This window comes from Cyprinodon variegatus, unplaced genomic scaffold (genome assembly GCF_000732505.1).
Source record: "Cyprinodon variegatus isolate N-32 unplaced genomic scaffold, C_variegatus-1.0 Scaffold229, whole genome shotgun sequence".
NCBI lineage: Eukaryota > Metazoa > Chordata > Actinopteri > Cyprinodontiformes > Cyprinodontidae > Cyprinodon > Cyprinodon variegatus.
In genome coordinates this window covers 141767-160477 of record NW_015150682.1, presented here as the reverse complement: position 1 = coordinate 160477, position 18711 = coordinate 141767, and the positions used below count along the sequence as shown (strand labels likewise).

Sequence of the window (18711 nt, the reverse complement as noted above, 5' to 3'; positions counted from 1 at the left end):
AATCTCTTCTTTTAATCTGAATGTAATGTTACACTCCAACTGGGTTTTTAAGTAGTTATGTGGCAAAAATAATATTTGGCAGAGCAGATACCAAAGGAAACTGGTAGAAGACTTTGAAAACTAATGGTCTAATCTCTAATTAATAGAGTTAAATTAATTGTCACGGTAGAAACAATACGCTGCAGCACATACAATAAAGATATTAGTCTCTATATGACTGTGAAATCAAAGAATGAAATGCTAAAAAAATAAGAGTTTCATAAGAGAAAATAAGATCTGATCTAGATCACACTGATTTGTTTATTCAATCTGATTCTCCTACAGGCCAATAAGAACATGTAGTTGCTAGATCAACATAAGTGTTTATATAGAGTTCAGCAATTCCACGGAACCGCTCCAATCACACCCCAACAGCAGATGCCTGGGGTTGTCCCCTCCACTTAAATTGATAAAACTGATAAAAACCAAATATGTTTTCTGTCCGTTGATGTAAACAAGAAAAAAATAAATTGTAGGCTATAGCAAATACGGTTTTGTCAATTGATATTACTCAAACTGAAAACAGTCAAAAACAACTGATCCATTAATCATTAACAAATGGGTTACATAAACTTTAGACAGAAAACAACCATTTTAATTAGCATGCCAATTTGCAGTAAACTCTACTATCTGTATAGATGCATTTTTATTTTATTGAAAATTATTAAGTGGGTAAAATTGTATTCAACAGATATGGAGACTGAAGGGGAGGTGAGAAGGAAAGAGGGGATAAGAGCTAAGGGGAGAAAGGAAGAGATAAAGGCAGGAAAGAGTGCATGAAAAGAGAGAAAATAAAACAGCAAAGAAAACAGCACAGAATATATACAGTAACCCATAGAAGTCTGCTTCCATACCTGTATGAAATGAGAGGAACAAAAAAAAAAAAAAAAAAGGGGCATAACAGCAAAAAGAAGACGACAACTTCAAGACTAGCGGGTATCAATCATGTGTGCCCCCCAGCAACACGTCAACCCCCCAATAACTGCACATCCGTCCCCCACAGATGCCAGAGCAGGTAGCCAATCTGCCAAGGGTGACCGGGTCTGAGGCAGCTGCTGCTTGGTATTCCCAGTGACAGCACAGCACTGGTATGTGGGGGTCTGCATGCCTCCGACAAAAAAATAATATTTTCAGGCAGGACCACAATCTTGATGAACTGACTGCACAAATGATGTTTTGAGGTGGACACTCTCACTATTAAAATATCAAAACTACTTTTTACCCACTGATCAAAACAAATATAGCAAAGCCGCTCTCTGCTATTGAACACAGGAGCAGCATAAGCATCTGTACACACTTTACAAAACTTAATGTATACACGCATCAAAAAGGAAGCAGGTGCTTTTTTGCTGCTCAGATACGAGAGTCGCTACCAAGAAGTGAGTGGATCAAAAGGATGACAAGTTTGCAGATATTGAGGCGGATTTATGGTGGAAACTTTAAGGTAAAGGTTGTCAATCCAGCAGAGGAATCAAACAACTGTCAGGCAGTAAAAAAAATACAGTCCAATATCATCACGGGAACTTTCTAATAGACCGTATGAAAATTTGAACAACAAAAGAAAAGCTTATTGTGGTCCTCAAGGTGGCTGTTCAAACAACAGAAGGGTATGTGAATTTTTTATTGGGAAATGTAACAAAGGCATGGCCATTACTAGAACCATCATCCAGCCAAAAGGTATGGACAACGCTAAGGAATAAAACATACAAAAGCCAGCTGTACACCAGCTTTGTGAATGGATCCTCCACACATGGGATGGGGGGGTATATGTGGGACAAAAAGGGAGGAGACACCAACAATGCTTGGGAATGCTCCTGATGAGGTGAAGGATGGTCTCCTGAGGGAACTTCCCCTGAGACATGGACTAAAGCATCCGCCAACTCCTGGACAGTCTGTGGTCCAACGTGACCTTGGTGGATGGATCGAGACATGATGTCCCAGATGTGCTCAATCTGATTTAAGTCTGGGGAACAGGCAGGCCAGTCCATAGCTCCAATGCCTTCTTACAGGATCTCCTGACACACACTAGCCACATGAGGTTTGGCATTGTCCTGAAGTAGGAGGAAACCAGGGCCAACCGCACCAGCGTATGATCTCACAGGGGGTCAGGATCTCATGTCAGTACCTAAGGTAGACATGCTACGTCTGGCAAGCACATGGTGAACTCCAAATAAATGCTACCAAGAGTGTGAAAGCGCCACCAATATTCAAAGATTACCAAAACAGCCAGAAAGCATAGGTAATGAGAAGAGGTCTGTGGTCTCCACCTGCAAAACCACTTCTTTATTTAGTGTGTGTTGGTAACTGCCAATAATTTCCACCTGTTGTCTATTCCATATGCACAACAACACGTGAAATTAATCAGTTTTGCCTTCTCACCGGACAGTTGGATTTCACAGAAGTTTGATATAATTTAAGTTATATAGTGCCGTTTGTGTGTTCCCTTTATTTTTTTTTTAAACAGTATAGATTGCCTCTTCATATTAACATAAGAAACAGCTTCTAATCTGAAAGGATTTAGAGACTGGTCAGCAACTAGAAAACCTGTCTCTAAATCCAGGTTTCAAGAATTTGGAACAAATAATGAATTTTTGTAATAAAAACCAGAGAATATGAGAAAAGGATTTCAATTTTACATTGCCTACCCCTGGTGTTTAACAGTAGATATTAACACCCCATACTTCTGTGCTGAAAAACTACATTGAATACTTTTCTACGCATTAACAGCTAGTCATAACTAGAGGCTCTAAGTATTAAACAAAGTGAAAACAATGTAATTATGAAAATAAATATTGCATAATATTTTCATGTATGGGTTCCAGAAACAGCAATTATCTAGACAATTTTAACCACTTCAATTGAATATTTATGACTAGAAGATATATCCTTTATATGATTTCAATCCAAAACTGAGTTTATAAAACATATCTGAATATTTAACATTATGAAGAAAATTACCACAAGCAAACTGTGCTGCCTGAATCAACACAGCTACAATTAAGCGCCACTAGTGATCACTAATTAGGCAGTTACTGGTTTCGGCAAACTCGCTTTAATAAATTTTATTTTAACCAATTATGACCTTTTCCAATTAATACAAACAAACCAAATCAAACTTAGGAACCCTAAAACCAATAAAACGGTCACCACAAGGTCAAAGTAGGACTCCCCGTGCATGTGATCAAGGCTTTATGTAGCCTAATTTAACATTCATTTACAAATGCATTGTGTAAAAAAACAAAAGGATGCCTGCTTTAACCACTAGGCCAACACTCCTCTACATCACTAATATTATCTACTCTGGAGCTTCTAAATGTTAGCTCTATGCAAAAGACTTATTTTTATGAACTGGCTGCTGTCAAACATTGATTTAAGTCGTTGTTTTTTTTTTTTTTTTTTAGCTATTCTTTGGTATTTTGTTGCCTAATTATTAAACTTTTTATTTGCATCACTGATTCATTTATCTTAATTGCATTAACAATTGTGCAACATAAGTTGTTGAAAATGATGTATATATTTACACTTGCCCGAGGCATATTGAGATATGTCCTTTTTTGACAGAAACCATTTCAAAATGTAGTTTGTGTCCATAAAGATATACAAAACATACAAGACAACCTGTTGCCTTTAAATACTACATGCAAGCCCATCACTGTGATTAAAATATTTATCCACAGACTTCTACAGTAAATTGCACTAATTCTGTAGCAAACCAGTTATTTTTACCCACAAATAATTCAAAAGATAATCCAAAATATTAAGAACTTGCATTATCTATTCCAGCATTTATCTGCACCAATTAGCTTACAGCTCCCTATACGGTTTAGAATCTAAAAAACTGTTTAATCCAGCCTGCTAAATAATTTCTTCAGTTGTACAATATATCTACAAAATCAAAACTAAAATAAAAAAAATTGTAAATTCATTGTTATATATTCTGAGAGACCTTTTTGAGATACTTTTACTGTGAATGGGATAACCAAATCCAGGCAGAATTAGGCATAGACCAATATAACATCAATTCTAGGTGATCGTCCAGATTACACTTACAGACAACATGAGGGAAAAAAATATATATTCCTCACATCCCCATTCTAATATAGCATTTTATAATTTAGACAAGTGATGGAGGGGCTGAACCATTTCACTCAATGCATCACACTAGAGAAAGGTGCAGTCACTCTTTGATGTACTGTGGCAATTCAATAAGCTGATGTTATTGTAAGAATAATATGGAGCATTGTATTGTCTCCAAAGCCAATCTTGTTTTTGCTTTGTTATGTTATCTGTAGTAGGAGTAGGCAGAACAAGCAACCAACTACCCCTGGAGGACCAACCAAAGGGGAAGAACAGCTGACTTCAATATAAATGACAGTATAAGAGAGATTATCCAAAATGTTAATTTAACAAACCTAATTAAATTTTGCAGATAACATTACACTTTCTAATAGTGGCAATAAAATATAAAGGAGCAGTTTAATTTGTTTTATAAAATATACTAGCAATCAGTATTTAAATTTAAGTCTAATATGAATTTTTTTGTTGTCTGAAGAGGCCACCTCAAACGTTTTACTCAATGTTTAAATAAAACATATTGGGTCAAAAACATACGTTAATATTTTTTTAGGAGATGCTAAAACTAAAAACACTCTGCAAAAACTTTACCTTCTCTGCTATTTATGTGCTGGTAGAACTGAGATCACAACTAGGAGTGGGTTTGCTTCAATTTAAGACAATTTCATTTCTAATTTGTTTTTAGCAGCTGTTGTTTCTTAGCGGCCCCTGTGTAAACACTCCCCTCAGAGACGTTGGCTACGTTAGCAGCTATTTTGAAGTAACGCCACACGCGAATACTTAAATTTCCACGTTTAAAAGACACTTAAGACACATTTTGTGATGCAACGTACAGTACTGCAGATTCTCCACATATAGCTTTAGGTGAATTTTGCAAACAGCGCGTAGAGGAGCCATGTCATTAAATTAGCTTGAAGTAAGCTAGCTAGCAGCGTAGCTTCGGAGGCGAGCTACTCACATTTCTTCAACCACTTCATCCAGTAGCGAACAATAAGGCCGTGGTGTTTCTTGTTTTCAATGCACCAAGCCGAGAGGCTCTGTATAGACTCCATAGTGTTGGAAACTTTTTGAAAACGTCGGTCCAGTGAGGCTTCCAAAGAAGCAGTGGAGCTGCGGGCTCCCTGTCCGCTTGCTGCTCCTGAACCGGCCGCCATCTTGCCTGTTCTGCCTGCTGATGTTGGGGATGAAGCAGGTTGGGGTAAAGAAGGCGAGGAGGGAGGGGGAACACACGCCCCCAGTGGTTTTAATAAAAAAAAAAAAAAGGTGCAAAAAACACTATATTAAATTCTTTAGAAAAAATAGGAGGCAAAATTTGTTGTATTTCTGTTTATTTGAGGCAGAAACCGCTATGGTATGAGTGAAGGGTAGCTACAAAGCCAAAAAAAAAAAAAAAATGCTTTTATTCAATGAAACTTGCATTAAAGCATTTTGGATCCTGGTTTTCGAGGGGAAAGCTTGTGTGGTTTTGGTTTTGTGTGCATTTTTCACTGAGTTAACACAAAACCTGTGATAGTTGTTTCTAATAAGGGGAGGTTCTAAACTCTTTCAGTTTAAATGGATTGAGACAAGTTTACATCTTAATCACAAAATTATCAGTCAACAGATCTCCTCACCACATTATGCCTTTGAAAAGTTGTTATATTGAACTAGGCAATCCATCCACAAAAAAAAAAATTAAAGTCAGACAGAAAAAGCCTTTGTGAGCAAGACGCTGCAGATTTATACACATACTTATCTACACACACCTGTATCCATACCATTCTCACAAAAAAAAAGCAGAAGGAAATGACTCGCACATGTTCGTTGTCGCTCCTTTTTTATGTTCAAGTGTCTTAGTGAAGCCTATGTCCATCCAGTAACCAGCAGATGGGGCGGCTGGCTTTTAGGCAGGCGATCTGCAGGCTTGACGGTGGTAGTCACTGACTAAATCAACCACTCCACTGGTTTGTTTCAGTCATCTGTGCCTTCCAACACACTCTGGCTCAGCGCTAAGTCCCAGTAGTGTTCTGTGCCGTGCTTCTTGAAATGCTCTCGAGCCATGTTCTCAGTGGGGCACTGCTTGAACTTCATCTCTCCAAAGCTCCGCTCCTTAGCTGTCCCCTGTGGAGCAAGAAGAAACAGTTGACATTAGATAATACAGAAGAAGCAACAAAATTAAAGATATGCCTGCAAGATGTAGAACGTGGGCACACCGACCTCCCAAATAAGCCAACACTTGTTGTTTCTCCTGGTATCATCATCGCCATCTGGATCTAAGAGATAAATATTAAATAAGGTTTCCCAGGTATTAAGCCCCCCCTCCCCAAAAATCAAACCAGACTGAAAACAATTGTACCATCTCTTTTACTGTTGTGTTCCTCCCATTTAATTCTGTGCATCATCAGCCTCTTGAACTTTTTCTGGGCTTTAGGGCCTAAAATGGAAACAGAAAATCAAGGTTTAAGTGCAAGATCAAAATCAAAATGTATTTAACACCAAAATACTTTTGTTTTTAGTTGCAAAAAAATTTATTGGTTTGCAAAAACACTTAAAAACAGTAAACAATCCAATAGTGTTAGATGTATTTTTTGCAACGCATCTAACTAACATAATAAGCAAACATAATCTCATTAAAGACTTGCATCAGTTATTTTTTCCAAGTTCTGTCATATTAACACCATTTTATGTGATATATCACAAGTAGTGCCTGTTTATAAAGTTAAAATAGTAAGCTTTATCTTTCACATTTCTTATAATTGTCTAAAGATGTCGAGAACATTTTTCTATTCAGCCTCCCTGTCTCAATACATCTAGAGTGATGTTTTTACCCATTCTGTATGATGTTTAAACAAAACATTTTCATTATTATGGCTCTGGCTGTACAATTTACAATTCTTCACTGTCAGTTTACCCCCTGCGGATGGTGTGATGGAGGAGATGTGCAGTTGCTAGTTGGGACAACATAAAGAGCTTTTCTAAGAAGCATAAAAGTTCAGGTTTTTATGTTTTAAAAGAAAACAGCACCATGAGCTCACTTGAACCACCGGTAAGATACACAAGATTTTAACTAATGACCCAACAAAAGGTGGTTTTGGTTTCTTATTTAACACAAAAATTTAAAGATCATCCTATCTTTTTGAGATCAGAATGTCTCGACAATAAAACACTGACCTGAATGAATACAAATCTATTCCATATTATCTGGTTAATTTTAATACATGAAAGAATTAAATAACAGTTAAAAATTCCCATTTTACTTAATTTAAATGAATAGCCTTTGTAATTGAAGCAAAAAGCTCACTGCTCCCCAAAGGAGATGGGTTAAATGCAGAGAGTTAATTTCACCATTGTGAGATCAATAAAAGTTCCATGTATTAATTTATCAATTTTATTTATTTACTGCTATGTCCATTTCTAATCTTCCTTTAGCTGATGCTAAATCTACACACAGCCTTGGCAAACACATTGATCTTAACCTTTAAAATATGAAACGTACCACTTCTATATAGATCAAAGCATAAATTCTTACCTCCCTCCACTACAACTAGATTGACGTCTCTGTGCAGAACCACTGTGCCCGTCAGGTACAGCTGGTTGGCGTTTGCCTCCACTTTAAATTTCTTTGCTGGATTTTGCAGGTTACGGATCCTAAACGACAGCCATAGAATGTTAAACTGGGCCACAATTGCTGATCATAACACATATTTTGGCACAATCATAGTGATTCATATCCTCTTTGCTTACCTGTACACTGAAACATGAACACCATTAGTAAGGTCTTCTTTTAACTTCTTAACCTTCTTTTCTTTCCTCTGCTCTGCTGTCAGCTTACGAGCTGCATTGGCCTCTTCATGAGCTCTGCAGTTTGACAACAAAAAAAAAAATCAGTTTGATTTTAAAAGAAATGCCAAGATGATTAGTCTTTGAATTGATGTTGCAAACTTGACGATGTTACAAACTTTTGTCTCTTGGCCATCTGCGCCCTCACGTGTGCTTCTACTTTAGTGGGATCCTGAACAGCCTCCGTCCCCAAGACTCGCATCAGATTAGAGATACGTACTGAGAGAATAGAAACAAACATCAATAGCAACATTCAACTTGATCCAACCCAGTAATTGTTCCCTACCATATCTATATGTGTACCTTTTGGTTCTGGTGGAGGCATCAGTCCAAGGCGAACCTTTTCCTGAACTTCCTTTTGTCCTTCTCTCCGTGTTTGTCTCCTAAGTTTCTTCTGTTCCTTCTTTGTAAGGTACACTCCTAATGTTACTGGTTTGTCTGTGTCAACTGGAGGAGAGAAATGCAGCCACTAGTAATGAGGACAACTATAACGACATCAGAATGCTTTAGTCATGGGCAAAGGACAAAATCTGCTTTTTGAATTTATATTAATATAATCGAGAGTAAAAAAAAAACTATGATAAAGACTAGAGGTGTTGCAATACAAATTTACTTTACAGTTATGAGAACAATTGATCCATTTATTATAAACCAATGGGCTACTCTAAACAGACAATATTCAGCATATAGGGCCATATATTTCTATACAGTTTTTTTTAGATGATATTGGACCAATTTCTGATTTTAATAGAGGATCAGGAAATGTTTAACAAAGGCAATAAAAGACACTTAAGAGCTGTAAAATAAAGCTGACGTTATTAAAAAGGTAAAGATCTGCAACTTGAACAGACACTTGGCAGGCTAGGCGAGATAAAAAGATTTAAAGTTTATGCTTCTTAACTAAATTAAACTATTGCATTAGGGCAGGACAGGCAGAGTAAAAATATCTACCTTTGTCACTGTTGAGTGAACTGTTATACTGTATTAATAGTTACAGCACTGTTGAGTGGGCATTGGTTTTATTAAGCTCAAAGAGGATTGAAGTGGGAAAGGGTATTAGCTAATGCCGGATTTTGAACCACTCGTAATAATAGGTTTGACAAGTAAAGTATAGTAACAAAAAGTTATAATAAAATACAATACAGCAGAAGTATAAAACTCTGAATTTCTAAACCATAACTTACCTGGTGGACTAATTTGAGCGGGATGTTCTACTAGATTTGTTACACCAAAAAGGTCAAACTCTTCAAATTTTGAGTCCGGATTTCTGGTCAACCGGGAAATAGAAAAGGAGAATAATAAGTCAGTCATTTTTTCACATCTGTTATCTGTAATATTTAAACAGCACTGTCAAGAATACAACGTCTAGCCAAACAGCCTCATTGATTTCCTTACATGGCCGTGTTGGATGGTAATATGAACGAGTCCCACCACTCAATATGAGGAACCTCCCCTTCTCCAATCTCTTTTTTCGGAGCAATCAGTGCCAGCTTGGTGGACGCTTGAATTCCTGTTTTCTTTGCAGCCTGAGCAATTTCATTCTGCAGCCTCTCCAGCTGAGCCTGAGTGTGTTAGACCAAGAGAAGGCATTAAAGATGCAACATGTTCCATTAAACAAAAAAATAAATCTTAAGATAGAGAACTTATATTTCTACCTTGGTTCGAACTCTCTGAGCAATCTTCTCAAAGCGGCCCGGTTCGTGGAATTTGAAGCCCCTGCGAGCTCGCTGAGCGGGTGTTATTGGTACACGCTGGTCAAAGTAGGATGTAGACTCTATGTCATCTCCAGGCTTCTCCTTCAGCTGCTGGCGAAACTGCTCCCTCTTTACAGCCCGTATGTTAGCTGTACAGGGACAGGAGACCATTTAGAGCAGTTTCCATAGTCAACAATATAAGATAACATGAAATATTTATAATAACCAGACGGGAGGCCCAGCATTGTTCCAATTAACAAAAACACAAAACCCAGAACAAACAAACTCCCCAGATGATGTTCTTGCCCCTCCCTATTTACAGAGTATGCATCAGAGCAGACTTGTGCTTTCTCAAGACTGACAGCTGTCCCAGCATGCACCGCGGCAGCTTCCAGTAGAGACTCACAGCGCTAAAGTTAAAAGTTCTCGTTTCTGTTGCCGTTGTTCTATTAAACGGCCTGTTTAATACTACGATGGCTTCCTAAGTCAAGGGAGATGTAGGCTTCCTATATTTTGGTCGGACCTATGTGGGTTTGTATTCACACCTGGAAGGAACTGCACCGAGGTCCACTTGGAAAAGGAATGAGACCACCTCAAAAATTGGGTCTGAAACTATGTTATTAATAGTAACGAAGTATGAAAAGCTTCATAGTATAAATACTTTAAAAACTTTTTCCTTTGACATATGTCAAAAAAAGAAAAAGAAAAAATCAATCACTCTATAGAGCAGGGACTATATATTTCATAGTGAAAAAGTTAATTGACTGTTCGGACTGATTTTGTCTAATTTTGGATCCCAGTTGGTGATGTAACTCCGCCTCCGTGCACAGTGCCTCTACCATCTTTGTTCTTCCCCACCACATAACAAATCACATGATGCTTGCTATGAGAGCTCTTGCAAAGCATTCTAGGATATATATGCTCATCTAGTGATTATGTATGCACACTACTTCTTAAGTTGCATCATGGGAAATTTTGAGTTCACAGATTTTTCATCCACTAGACGTTAGGACACTTGTATAAAATGGTGTAACCCCTGTACAGACATCTATATAGGAGTTAGGGAGGACGTTAAGATACAGACAAAGTTTCGGTCTGGTTTATGTCTCCTCCACTAGCTGCGTGAGAAATATCAAAGGGCCTAAATCATACACAATTAACTTTCAGTTTTTAACGTTATAATGCTATTTGTTCTTAAAAACCAAGTCAGAAGTGGTATTTTGCTTGATTCATGCATGTCAGAGTAAAACCTCTGAGATTTCCAGGACATGGTCATCCTGGAAGAGCTTGCAGCAACGATATTCACTTGCATTTTAATTGTGACACCGAGTTGACCAGGCTTCCTGGGTTTATAGGGGGGCAGCGAAACACTGCCCGGAGCAGCCAGTCGCAAGGACCTCTAATGCGTTCACATCAGGTGTGTTCTGGACGTCAAAGCATCTGGTTTACATGCAAAGCCTATGGGGGATAGCGTCGAGGGGTCCAGTGGAGCATCAGGAGCAGTGCGTTTGAGCGTTCTGGCATCCGAGCGTTTGACGCTGCAGTTCAGTAAATTGAACCTGGACGCCGGAGCATCAACCAATCAGAAAAGCTGATCTAGGAGTTTTTTTGGGGAAGAGAGCCACTACTTCCAAGCTGTCATCGCTTCTGCAGATAGAGTAACAATCCAAAGGTTAAGGCGTGCAGGTGGCACAGTGGTTAGCACATGCGACCCATGTACGGAGGCCTTAGTCCTCGACGCTGCCGACCCAGGTTCTAATGCGGCCTGTGGTCCTTTGCTACATGTCTCTTCCCCTCTCTTACATGCCCTTTCCTGGTAGCCTACTGTCAAAAAAATAAATAAAAACGAGACACTAGTGCCGTAAAAACTCAAAAAACAAAACAAAAAAACCCTAAGGTTAAAAAAAAAAAAAGCAGGAAGAATGGATTGTTATGTAGAAGGAAAAGAGAGGGCGCTCTGATTATTATTGCTGCAATAAAACATTTGTTTATGAACTATGACAAAAAAAAAAAAACGTATAAATACAGAAATTAACTAAAAATCTTACAGCCTGCCGACGAAAAATATTTGATTGTATGTTCTGGTACTCGCAGTTTTTACCCAAAACCATAACAACGCCTTTTAGTCACTTCCAGCCACTGAAGGCTCTCTGCTGCTGGCAGCAGAAAGCTTTCAGTGGTGATTTCCAGCGCTGCCTATTGGCGGTCTGGCACTCAGAACAATAACTGCATATTTTTGTAGCATCATAATCCTGATGAACTGACTGCACAGATGATGCTTGGAGGTGGACTTTCTCCCTAAAAAATGTGTTAAAACTATTTTTCCAACTCATAAATGAAAGCCAAGCTGCTCTCTAGCTTGAAGCTACAAAACAGAGCAGATAAACAACCAGAGCATCAAAGAAAGTTGACCACAGTTTGATCCAGCGTCTGACCCAGCGCCCAGATTTCTGTGTTAGCGTATTTTCGATGCCGGTGTGAATGCAGCATAATGTCACAGCCGCCTCACTTCCCTGGAGCGTTGTCCTTCTGACCACACTCCTGTCATTGTGCAGTGGGGACAGAAAATAGGTATTTGCCATGAGAAATATAGTTATGACTAAGAAGCCTGAAGCATACATGCAGACTTCATGCAGCTCATAGCCTGAAAACAGTCCAATCAAGTATCTAAGGGCCCTAAAGTTTGGGAAAAGATTTCGCTGTAAGTGCTGACTTTGTTTAGCCTTCCTAAAGAAGAGGCCAATTGCTAGAAGTAGCATAAAAAAATGATGCGGCAGCTCTAGCGTAACATCATGAAATGTGTGGCTTCCACATGGAGAGATGTAGCGCAGCAGGTTAAAAGAAAAGGATAAAATATCAAATATTATTTCATAATAAATGAGTACTGCATATTGCCAAATATTTTATATTAATATATAGTTAAAATTTAATAATATTTTACTGAATAAATGCATGGAGTTGACTTTGGTAAACTCAAAAACATAAAAGAAAACCCTATTATTCCCAAACAGCAGAGTTCAGTGAAAGTGTGAATCCTCCTTTTTACTTTGGTGTCACCTTTTTAAGGTGAGGCTACTTTAGGCTGTTAAAATGCGTACTCAGTTCTGTTTGTGTTAAGGTTCCAAAACAAAGCTGTACAATGGAGTGACAATAGACGTTTTGAGAATTTATGGTATGAAAAATAATCCCATACACCACTAAATACCAGCCGGGGGTAAATGCATTGCAAGGGGTTACATTTAAATATTTTATTTCTAAGGCAGTAAAATATCGGAGCTCATCAAAGCAGCTCAGGTGTCTTGATTAAAACAAAGTAAAACTTTAGTCAGTCTGACGATAATTTTTGTTCTATAATTTTTTCCCAATTCATCAAGTTTAAATGTGATTATAAAGGAGCTCCAGTTTTATAAATATAGGGTTAAAAAATTATTTTATTTTGTATTTATTTTTGATTCTTTATCAACTTCCAGGAAACATATTTATGTTGTTTTTTTTTTTATTTGAGACTGAAAGCATTAAATGCCTAATAATTAAGTGCTCAAATGAAAAGATTAAGTAAAATATTTTTTATTTTATAATTAGTTATTGTACATTCCAATTTTGGACAATCATCAATACTTTTGACTGAGAGGGGTAGTCATGGTAAGACAAAATGACCAAAGGGGTAAACAAATAAAAATAAGGTTGGGAAACACTGTCATACAACACAAATATGTCTTATAGATGAGATCTCATATATATATATATATATATATATATATATATATATATATATATCTCAACTATATAACTATACATTCTGTATCTCACTGGCACCATGTTTAGATATAATATCCCTAGAAATTAAATAAATTATTTCTACTCTTTCACCCGAGTTCTAAATGCAACATGGGAAAAAAGGTCTCAAAAATATTTCTATTTCAATTCACCAATGTTTCAAAATCTCATTACTGTTCAAATAATAAATGAGTTTTAAACATCTTCATTTAATAATAACCAAGCACTTACCCTTGAGGGTGGGCATACGGTGTGTGAGTTCAATCTCTTTTCCTGTAGCATCAACAGTTCTACCTTTGTCATCCAGAATCAGAGGTGTTGGTTTGTTCACCTCCTTTGCTTCAACTTTCCTGTAATTTCCCACAAGAAATGAAAAAAAAAAATCATTTCAGGTGCTATGAACATTCTGGCCTCCAATTTTCTTGTTTTGCAAATGAAATAAGAATTTTTTTCCAAGTTGTCACTGACGGTGGTGCAATTCCCATCGCGTGCAGGTTGGCAAGGGTGACAAAGTTTGGCGGGCCTGCGTTTCCCAAAGTGCCTAGGATACCAGGTTTCATAGCCAATTGAGACTGGATCCGGGCCTGTAGCTCAGCTGCTTTGCGGGCTTTTTCTATCGCATCATTCATAAAGCTGGCAGCCTGAGAGGGGGCGATTGATGAGGCTCCTCCACTAGCAGGATTACCAGGAAGCCGTGACACATCTGCCTGTAATGGTGAGAAAGGACAACCACAGAAGTCAGATAGTCAAACAAAACGTTCACAGAGTCAAATAATGGATATTTTAAAACTGTCTAAACTTTGTTTTTGCTATAAAGTTTGTATAGAAAATTACTGTTGCAGATGGGGCTGGTGATGGAAAGCTCAGCTGTTTCTTCCTTTCTTCAATCTGTTTAGTGGCTGCTTCCATCATCTGTTTGATCTGTTTTGCAAAATAAATGACAGGTGTATTTAGAATAAATAAATAAATAATTTAAGATTCGGTAAATTTGAGCTGCACCACATTTATTTTACCTGCATTTTGGTGAGCATAGCAGGGCTTTCAGATGGCGTTCCAGGAACAACCTCAGGCTCCTCCACCTCCTGGAAGCGTGGGACTCGTTTTCTTTTGACTGATGTTCCATCTCCTGTATCTTTAGCTGCCTTCAGCGCCCCCTTCTCTGCCTCCTCTCCAAAGACATCCTAAGTCCAAAGAGCAAGATCAGAAGCAAACACACCATTGTTGTGTACTTCCTCACCTAGTCTCCAACTCCTAGTTTTAATAAAATCTGTATAAATTATGAAAAACTAGTTTTAAGTTGCGTTACCTTAAGTTCTCTCTTCCGGTTCTTTTCACCTCCACCTTTGCTGCCCCGGCTGCTACGGCTTTCCTCAAGGGCTTCGAACAGACGCTCTACAAACCCTCCTGCAGAGTCATCGAGGAACGGACGCAGCTGGTCTGAGGGCAAAAACAAAAAAAAAAAACTTAAGTACCTAACAGTAAATCAATGTCAGTAAAAAAACTTTTGAAAGATAACCTTAGCAGAATACAGAATCATTTGCAAACACTTCTCCTAATCATTTAATGTGTAGGTTTGAATATGACAGATTGCCCTGAAAGCTATACAGAAGAAAAAAAAAAAAAAAGAAGAGAAAACTACTAATCTCAAAAAGCACTCAGCATATAATTGCCCTTTTTCCATTGCACAATCACCCAATCGCTGACATTTTAACCAAGCATCCTTAAGAATCTTGAAAAAGTGATACCTTGACTTTATCATTCCTATAAACATCAACCACATTACTTGAGGAGAAAATTGGACAAAACAAAAGCACAAGATTTCTTTAAAAGAAAAGAATTACAACTAAAATCATTTGATTTTCAAACAGCTGGTTAAGCTAATTATTATATCACAAAATCCAGCCCAAAATAGCTAACGTTTTACCTACATATCACTAAGAAAAAACTGATTGTAAAAATAAACTAAATATAAAGAAGACTGGTGTGTTAAGTATTCACCTATAAGCTGAACTTGAGCAAATAGCCTGACTAATTAAACATCTAATTTCATTTCAAAGTATTCCTAGTACTACAAACTCAGAATAGTACAAAGGGAGTATTCTGTGCAATTACTATGTTTACAAGGAAACTATAATTGCAGTTTATGGCTGTTTATTTAATCTTTTGCTTTAATCCATGTATTAAAATCTAGATTAATGGAATAGAAACCCCTACCATAGCTGTAAAATTGTTGTTATTGTGTTAGGAATTGGTAATTGTTGCTTTTCTGTTTTGAATTAAAGTACCACATTAGATTTGGCACATTTGTTTTAATTCTTATGTGTACATAATTATTATGTGTACATACTGTGCTTATGTGTGTGTGTGTGTGTGTGTGTTTGCTAGCAATGGCCAATTAATCAACTCCTAGAAATCATTGGATAAAGCAAAAAAGAAAGTAATAGTGGAATAACAATTAGTTACAATCTGTTAATAACAATCTCTGACATTTGCAAACCCCCAAACTGTCAGGAGACTCAGGATTGATAGAACTATATTTTCAGCCGTGTTTTTTTATAACAAAAACAAATAATGAATTTACCATTGCAAATAGCATTGCATGCAGTTATCAATTAGAGTTTAGCAAGACAGCTAAACACTAAAGTAAAATAATCTATTTGACCACATTTAACTTTTTCAGAGTGACATTTGTTTCAATCTAAAATCATTGAAATAAATGCCAAAAAGAAAGTGATGACATTTCAAATCCATGTTGCCAAACCCTTGTTTACAAAAAAAAACGGATATAGTTCTATGATTAATGATTATTATGGTGAAAAACGATTGCAACTACTCTTTGAACAAAAAGTCTAAATTCCCCTTTAAGCCTCATATAAATAATTCAAATGTCCAACCCAATTAAAATATAATTAAATGAAAAGAATACATATTTTTTACAAACAAATAACCCAATAAGAAACTGATGGTATGGCTCATTAAGGTAAAACATAAAACAAACCCTAAAATTTTCTTTAAACAACATAACAATGAAAAATGACGATACAGCAATATGCAAAAACACCACATGGTGTGCTTTGGGATCACTCTGTGCAATTATTTTAAAATGGAAGCTCTTAAATAAAAGTGATTTTAAAAGTAATACCGCATTAATCCTGTTTACATCTTATGGTGTAGAATTTGTGTGATTGCAGTCAACCATGGGAGCTTTCAATCATAAATGAAACATGAATGTGTGACACGGTTACATAGTTGTGACTATGTAACTGAATCTTGTGTCTATGATACAGTTCTCCTGTTGTATGGGAGATGACCACCAGTCTAAATGAAATTACTTGTGTAAATACGAGTAATTAAATCATGAAATAACAAGTTTCTGGACAGTAATATTAACTCCAATTTGTCAAACTTGATGTACTTCATTTAAAAAAATTAAGTCTTTTACTGCGTTCTGTTGGTCCTAATATTTTGACTAACTTTCAAGTTAACCTGTAGTGTAGAAGGCTAGCCCCATAGTAAAAAAATACAACCTGAAATGTTAGAACTGTAAATATACAGTCATACGTTTATATTGTTTTTTTAAACTGTTTTCAAGGCTGAACTTTAAATAAATCGGGCTGCTCAGTGACGCAGTGGGTAGCACTGCTGCCTTGCAGCAAGAAGGTTCTGGGTTTGAAGGGTCTTTCTGCATGGAGTTTGCATGTTCTCCCTGAGCATGCGTGGGTTCTCTCCGGGTACTCCGGGTTCCTCCCACAGTCCAAAAAAATGACGTTAGGTTAATCGGCTTCTCTTAGGTGTGAGTGTGTGTGTGAATGGTTGTTTGTCCTGTGTGTCTCTGTGTTGCCCTGCGATGAACTGGCGACCTGTCCAGGGTGTACTCCGCCTCTCGACCACTGACTGCTGGAGATAGGCACCAGCACCCCTCGCGACCCCACTTGGGATAAGCTTGTAAGAAAAAGGATGGATGGATGGACTTAAAAATGAAAATGTCTGGTGAGCTGTTCTTAACGAAATCTCTATTTGTTTACATTCGTGTACACAAAATGACAAAATAAATATATTTAAGTCTCTGTTTTAGTTGTGTAAAAGTATGAGGACACGTTGGGTCAGTTAGTTTACCTATGGTTTTCTTTTTATCCAGCCCCTTCCCCACGCAGTGTAAAGCTGCGGTGACCACTGTGGGCTCAGAGAAACCCAGGACCTTCTTCACAGTGCGCTCCACCCAGGGTCTCAGTTCCTCCACCTCCCGCTTTGGCAGAGACATCCTCTAATACTGCAAGACAAATCAGTTCAGAAACGTTACAAATCTACGTTCATCTCACACGCTGATTTTAAAGGGTAAAAAAATCCTATATTTAACTGAATCTTCCTGTGATCTGATGTCTCAAACAAGACGTTGCATAAGCACAGTCACCGAAAGCTGCACGAACGTTATCAAAGGTTATACAAATTACAAATATTTAGACAAAAAATGAAGTATATCAGTGACTTATTAAATACTATGTTACGGTGTGTGGATACTTATGCTAACAAGGAGCAACAACTTAGCTAGGATCAATCACATCCGCCAAAACTCCACCGTAACCTGCTAACCGACGTTAGCACACTACTGTGTGTGAGCTACAAACACTTAAGTATTTCGTTGCAAAAAAAACTTTTCAAACCTTTCGTATTTGAAGATAGACCTCCGAATACACGTATGTTGTACAAACTGGATAAAGAAGAACAGATTTTAGGTGTTTAAAACGCAAAAACGTTTAAGTTTTCCTATAAAACTTTACGTTTAGCCGCGCCGTTCACGCGACGTTTCTGTTACGGGACCCGGAACAGGAAATTGGAACTTCTTCTTCTTCGATGTTGTTTTTTGCAAATAAGTTACTCATTATGGTCGGTGTCTCCTCCTGTAGACTGCGCCAGCATCTATCCACTTTTCTCATATGTCTTCAAGAAAAAAAAACAAAAAAACGAATGTACACTGATATGGAGGACCAATTCTGCCATATTTAAAAACAAATACATAAATAAATAAATGCTCAATGAATAAATAAGCATAAAATAAATTTCCGCCAAAGATACAATAAACAAATAAATGTAGGCAGAAATTAAATAATAAATAGATATATACATAAATGTGTATATCTCATAAATGTATATATCTCTTTTAATTAGCTTCTTTATTTATTTGCCTTTGTAATAAATATCTTATATCTTTATAAATATCTTTATTTATTGTGCTTTATAAGAAGTTGGCCCTCTGAGACACACCCCATTCCTTATTTGCATAATAAGGCACAAATGCATACAGAAATGT

At 37.2% G+C, this 18711-nt stretch overlaps 2 protein-coding genes across 2 annotated transcripts in view; both read right to left on the bottom strand.

The window, feature by feature from the left end:
• The window catches only part of LOC107088807 (probable threonine--tRNA ligase 2, cytoplasmic), a 44002-nt gene extending 38712 nt beyond the window's left edge, over window positions 1-5290 (bottom strand). Inside the window, exon 1 of the mRNA XM_015381213.1 lies at window positions 5072-5290. Within this exon, the coding sequence (XP_015236699.1) occupies window positions 5072-5267 (196 nt within the window). The 5' untranslated portion in view covers window positions 5268-5290. The remainder of the gene's footprint in view (window positions 1-5071) is intronic.
• A 150-nt stretch (window positions 5291-5440) lies between these two features.
• On the bottom strand, window positions 5441-18230 carry prpf3 (pre-mRNA processing factor 3). Its single transcript, XM_015381152.1, has 17 exons — window positions 18065-18230; window positions 17520-17673; window positions 14710-14840; window positions 14417-14584; window positions 14238-14324; window positions 13872-14110; window positions 13635-13753; window positions 9588-9775; window positions 9328-9494; window positions 9117-9199; window positions 8236-8379; window positions 8052-8151; window positions 7837-7950; window positions 7622-7740; window positions 6449-6526; window positions 6310-6365; window positions 5441-6213 (listed from the first exon to the last, which is right to left on the bottom strand). The coding sequence occupies exons 2-17, from the start codon at window positions 17662-17664 to the stop codon at window positions 6064-6066; spliced, it is 2088 nt and encodes a 695-aa protein (XP_015236638.1). The 5' UTR covers window positions 17665-17673; window positions 18065-18230; the 3' UTR covers window positions 5441-6063.
• Between the last annotated feature and the right edge of the window lie 481 nt (window positions 18231-18711).

What these genes read in the sequence shown, in the direction of transcription:
- prpf3 (XM_015381152.1), bottom strand. Translation starts at nt 17,664, where the DNA reads ATGTCTCTGCCAAAGCGGGAGGTGGAGGAACTGAGACCCTGGGTGGAG. An exon ending in GCCTCCACCAGAACCAAAAG is followed by an intron (nt 8,152 to 8,235) that starts GTACACATATAG and finishes CTATTCTCTCAG; the next exon opens with TACGTATCTCTAATCTGATG. An exon ending in AGTGTTGGCTTATTTGGGAG is followed by an intron (nt 6,214 to 6,309) that starts GTCGGTGTGCCC and finishes CTTGCTCCACAG; the next exon opens with GGGACAGCTAAGGAGCGGAG.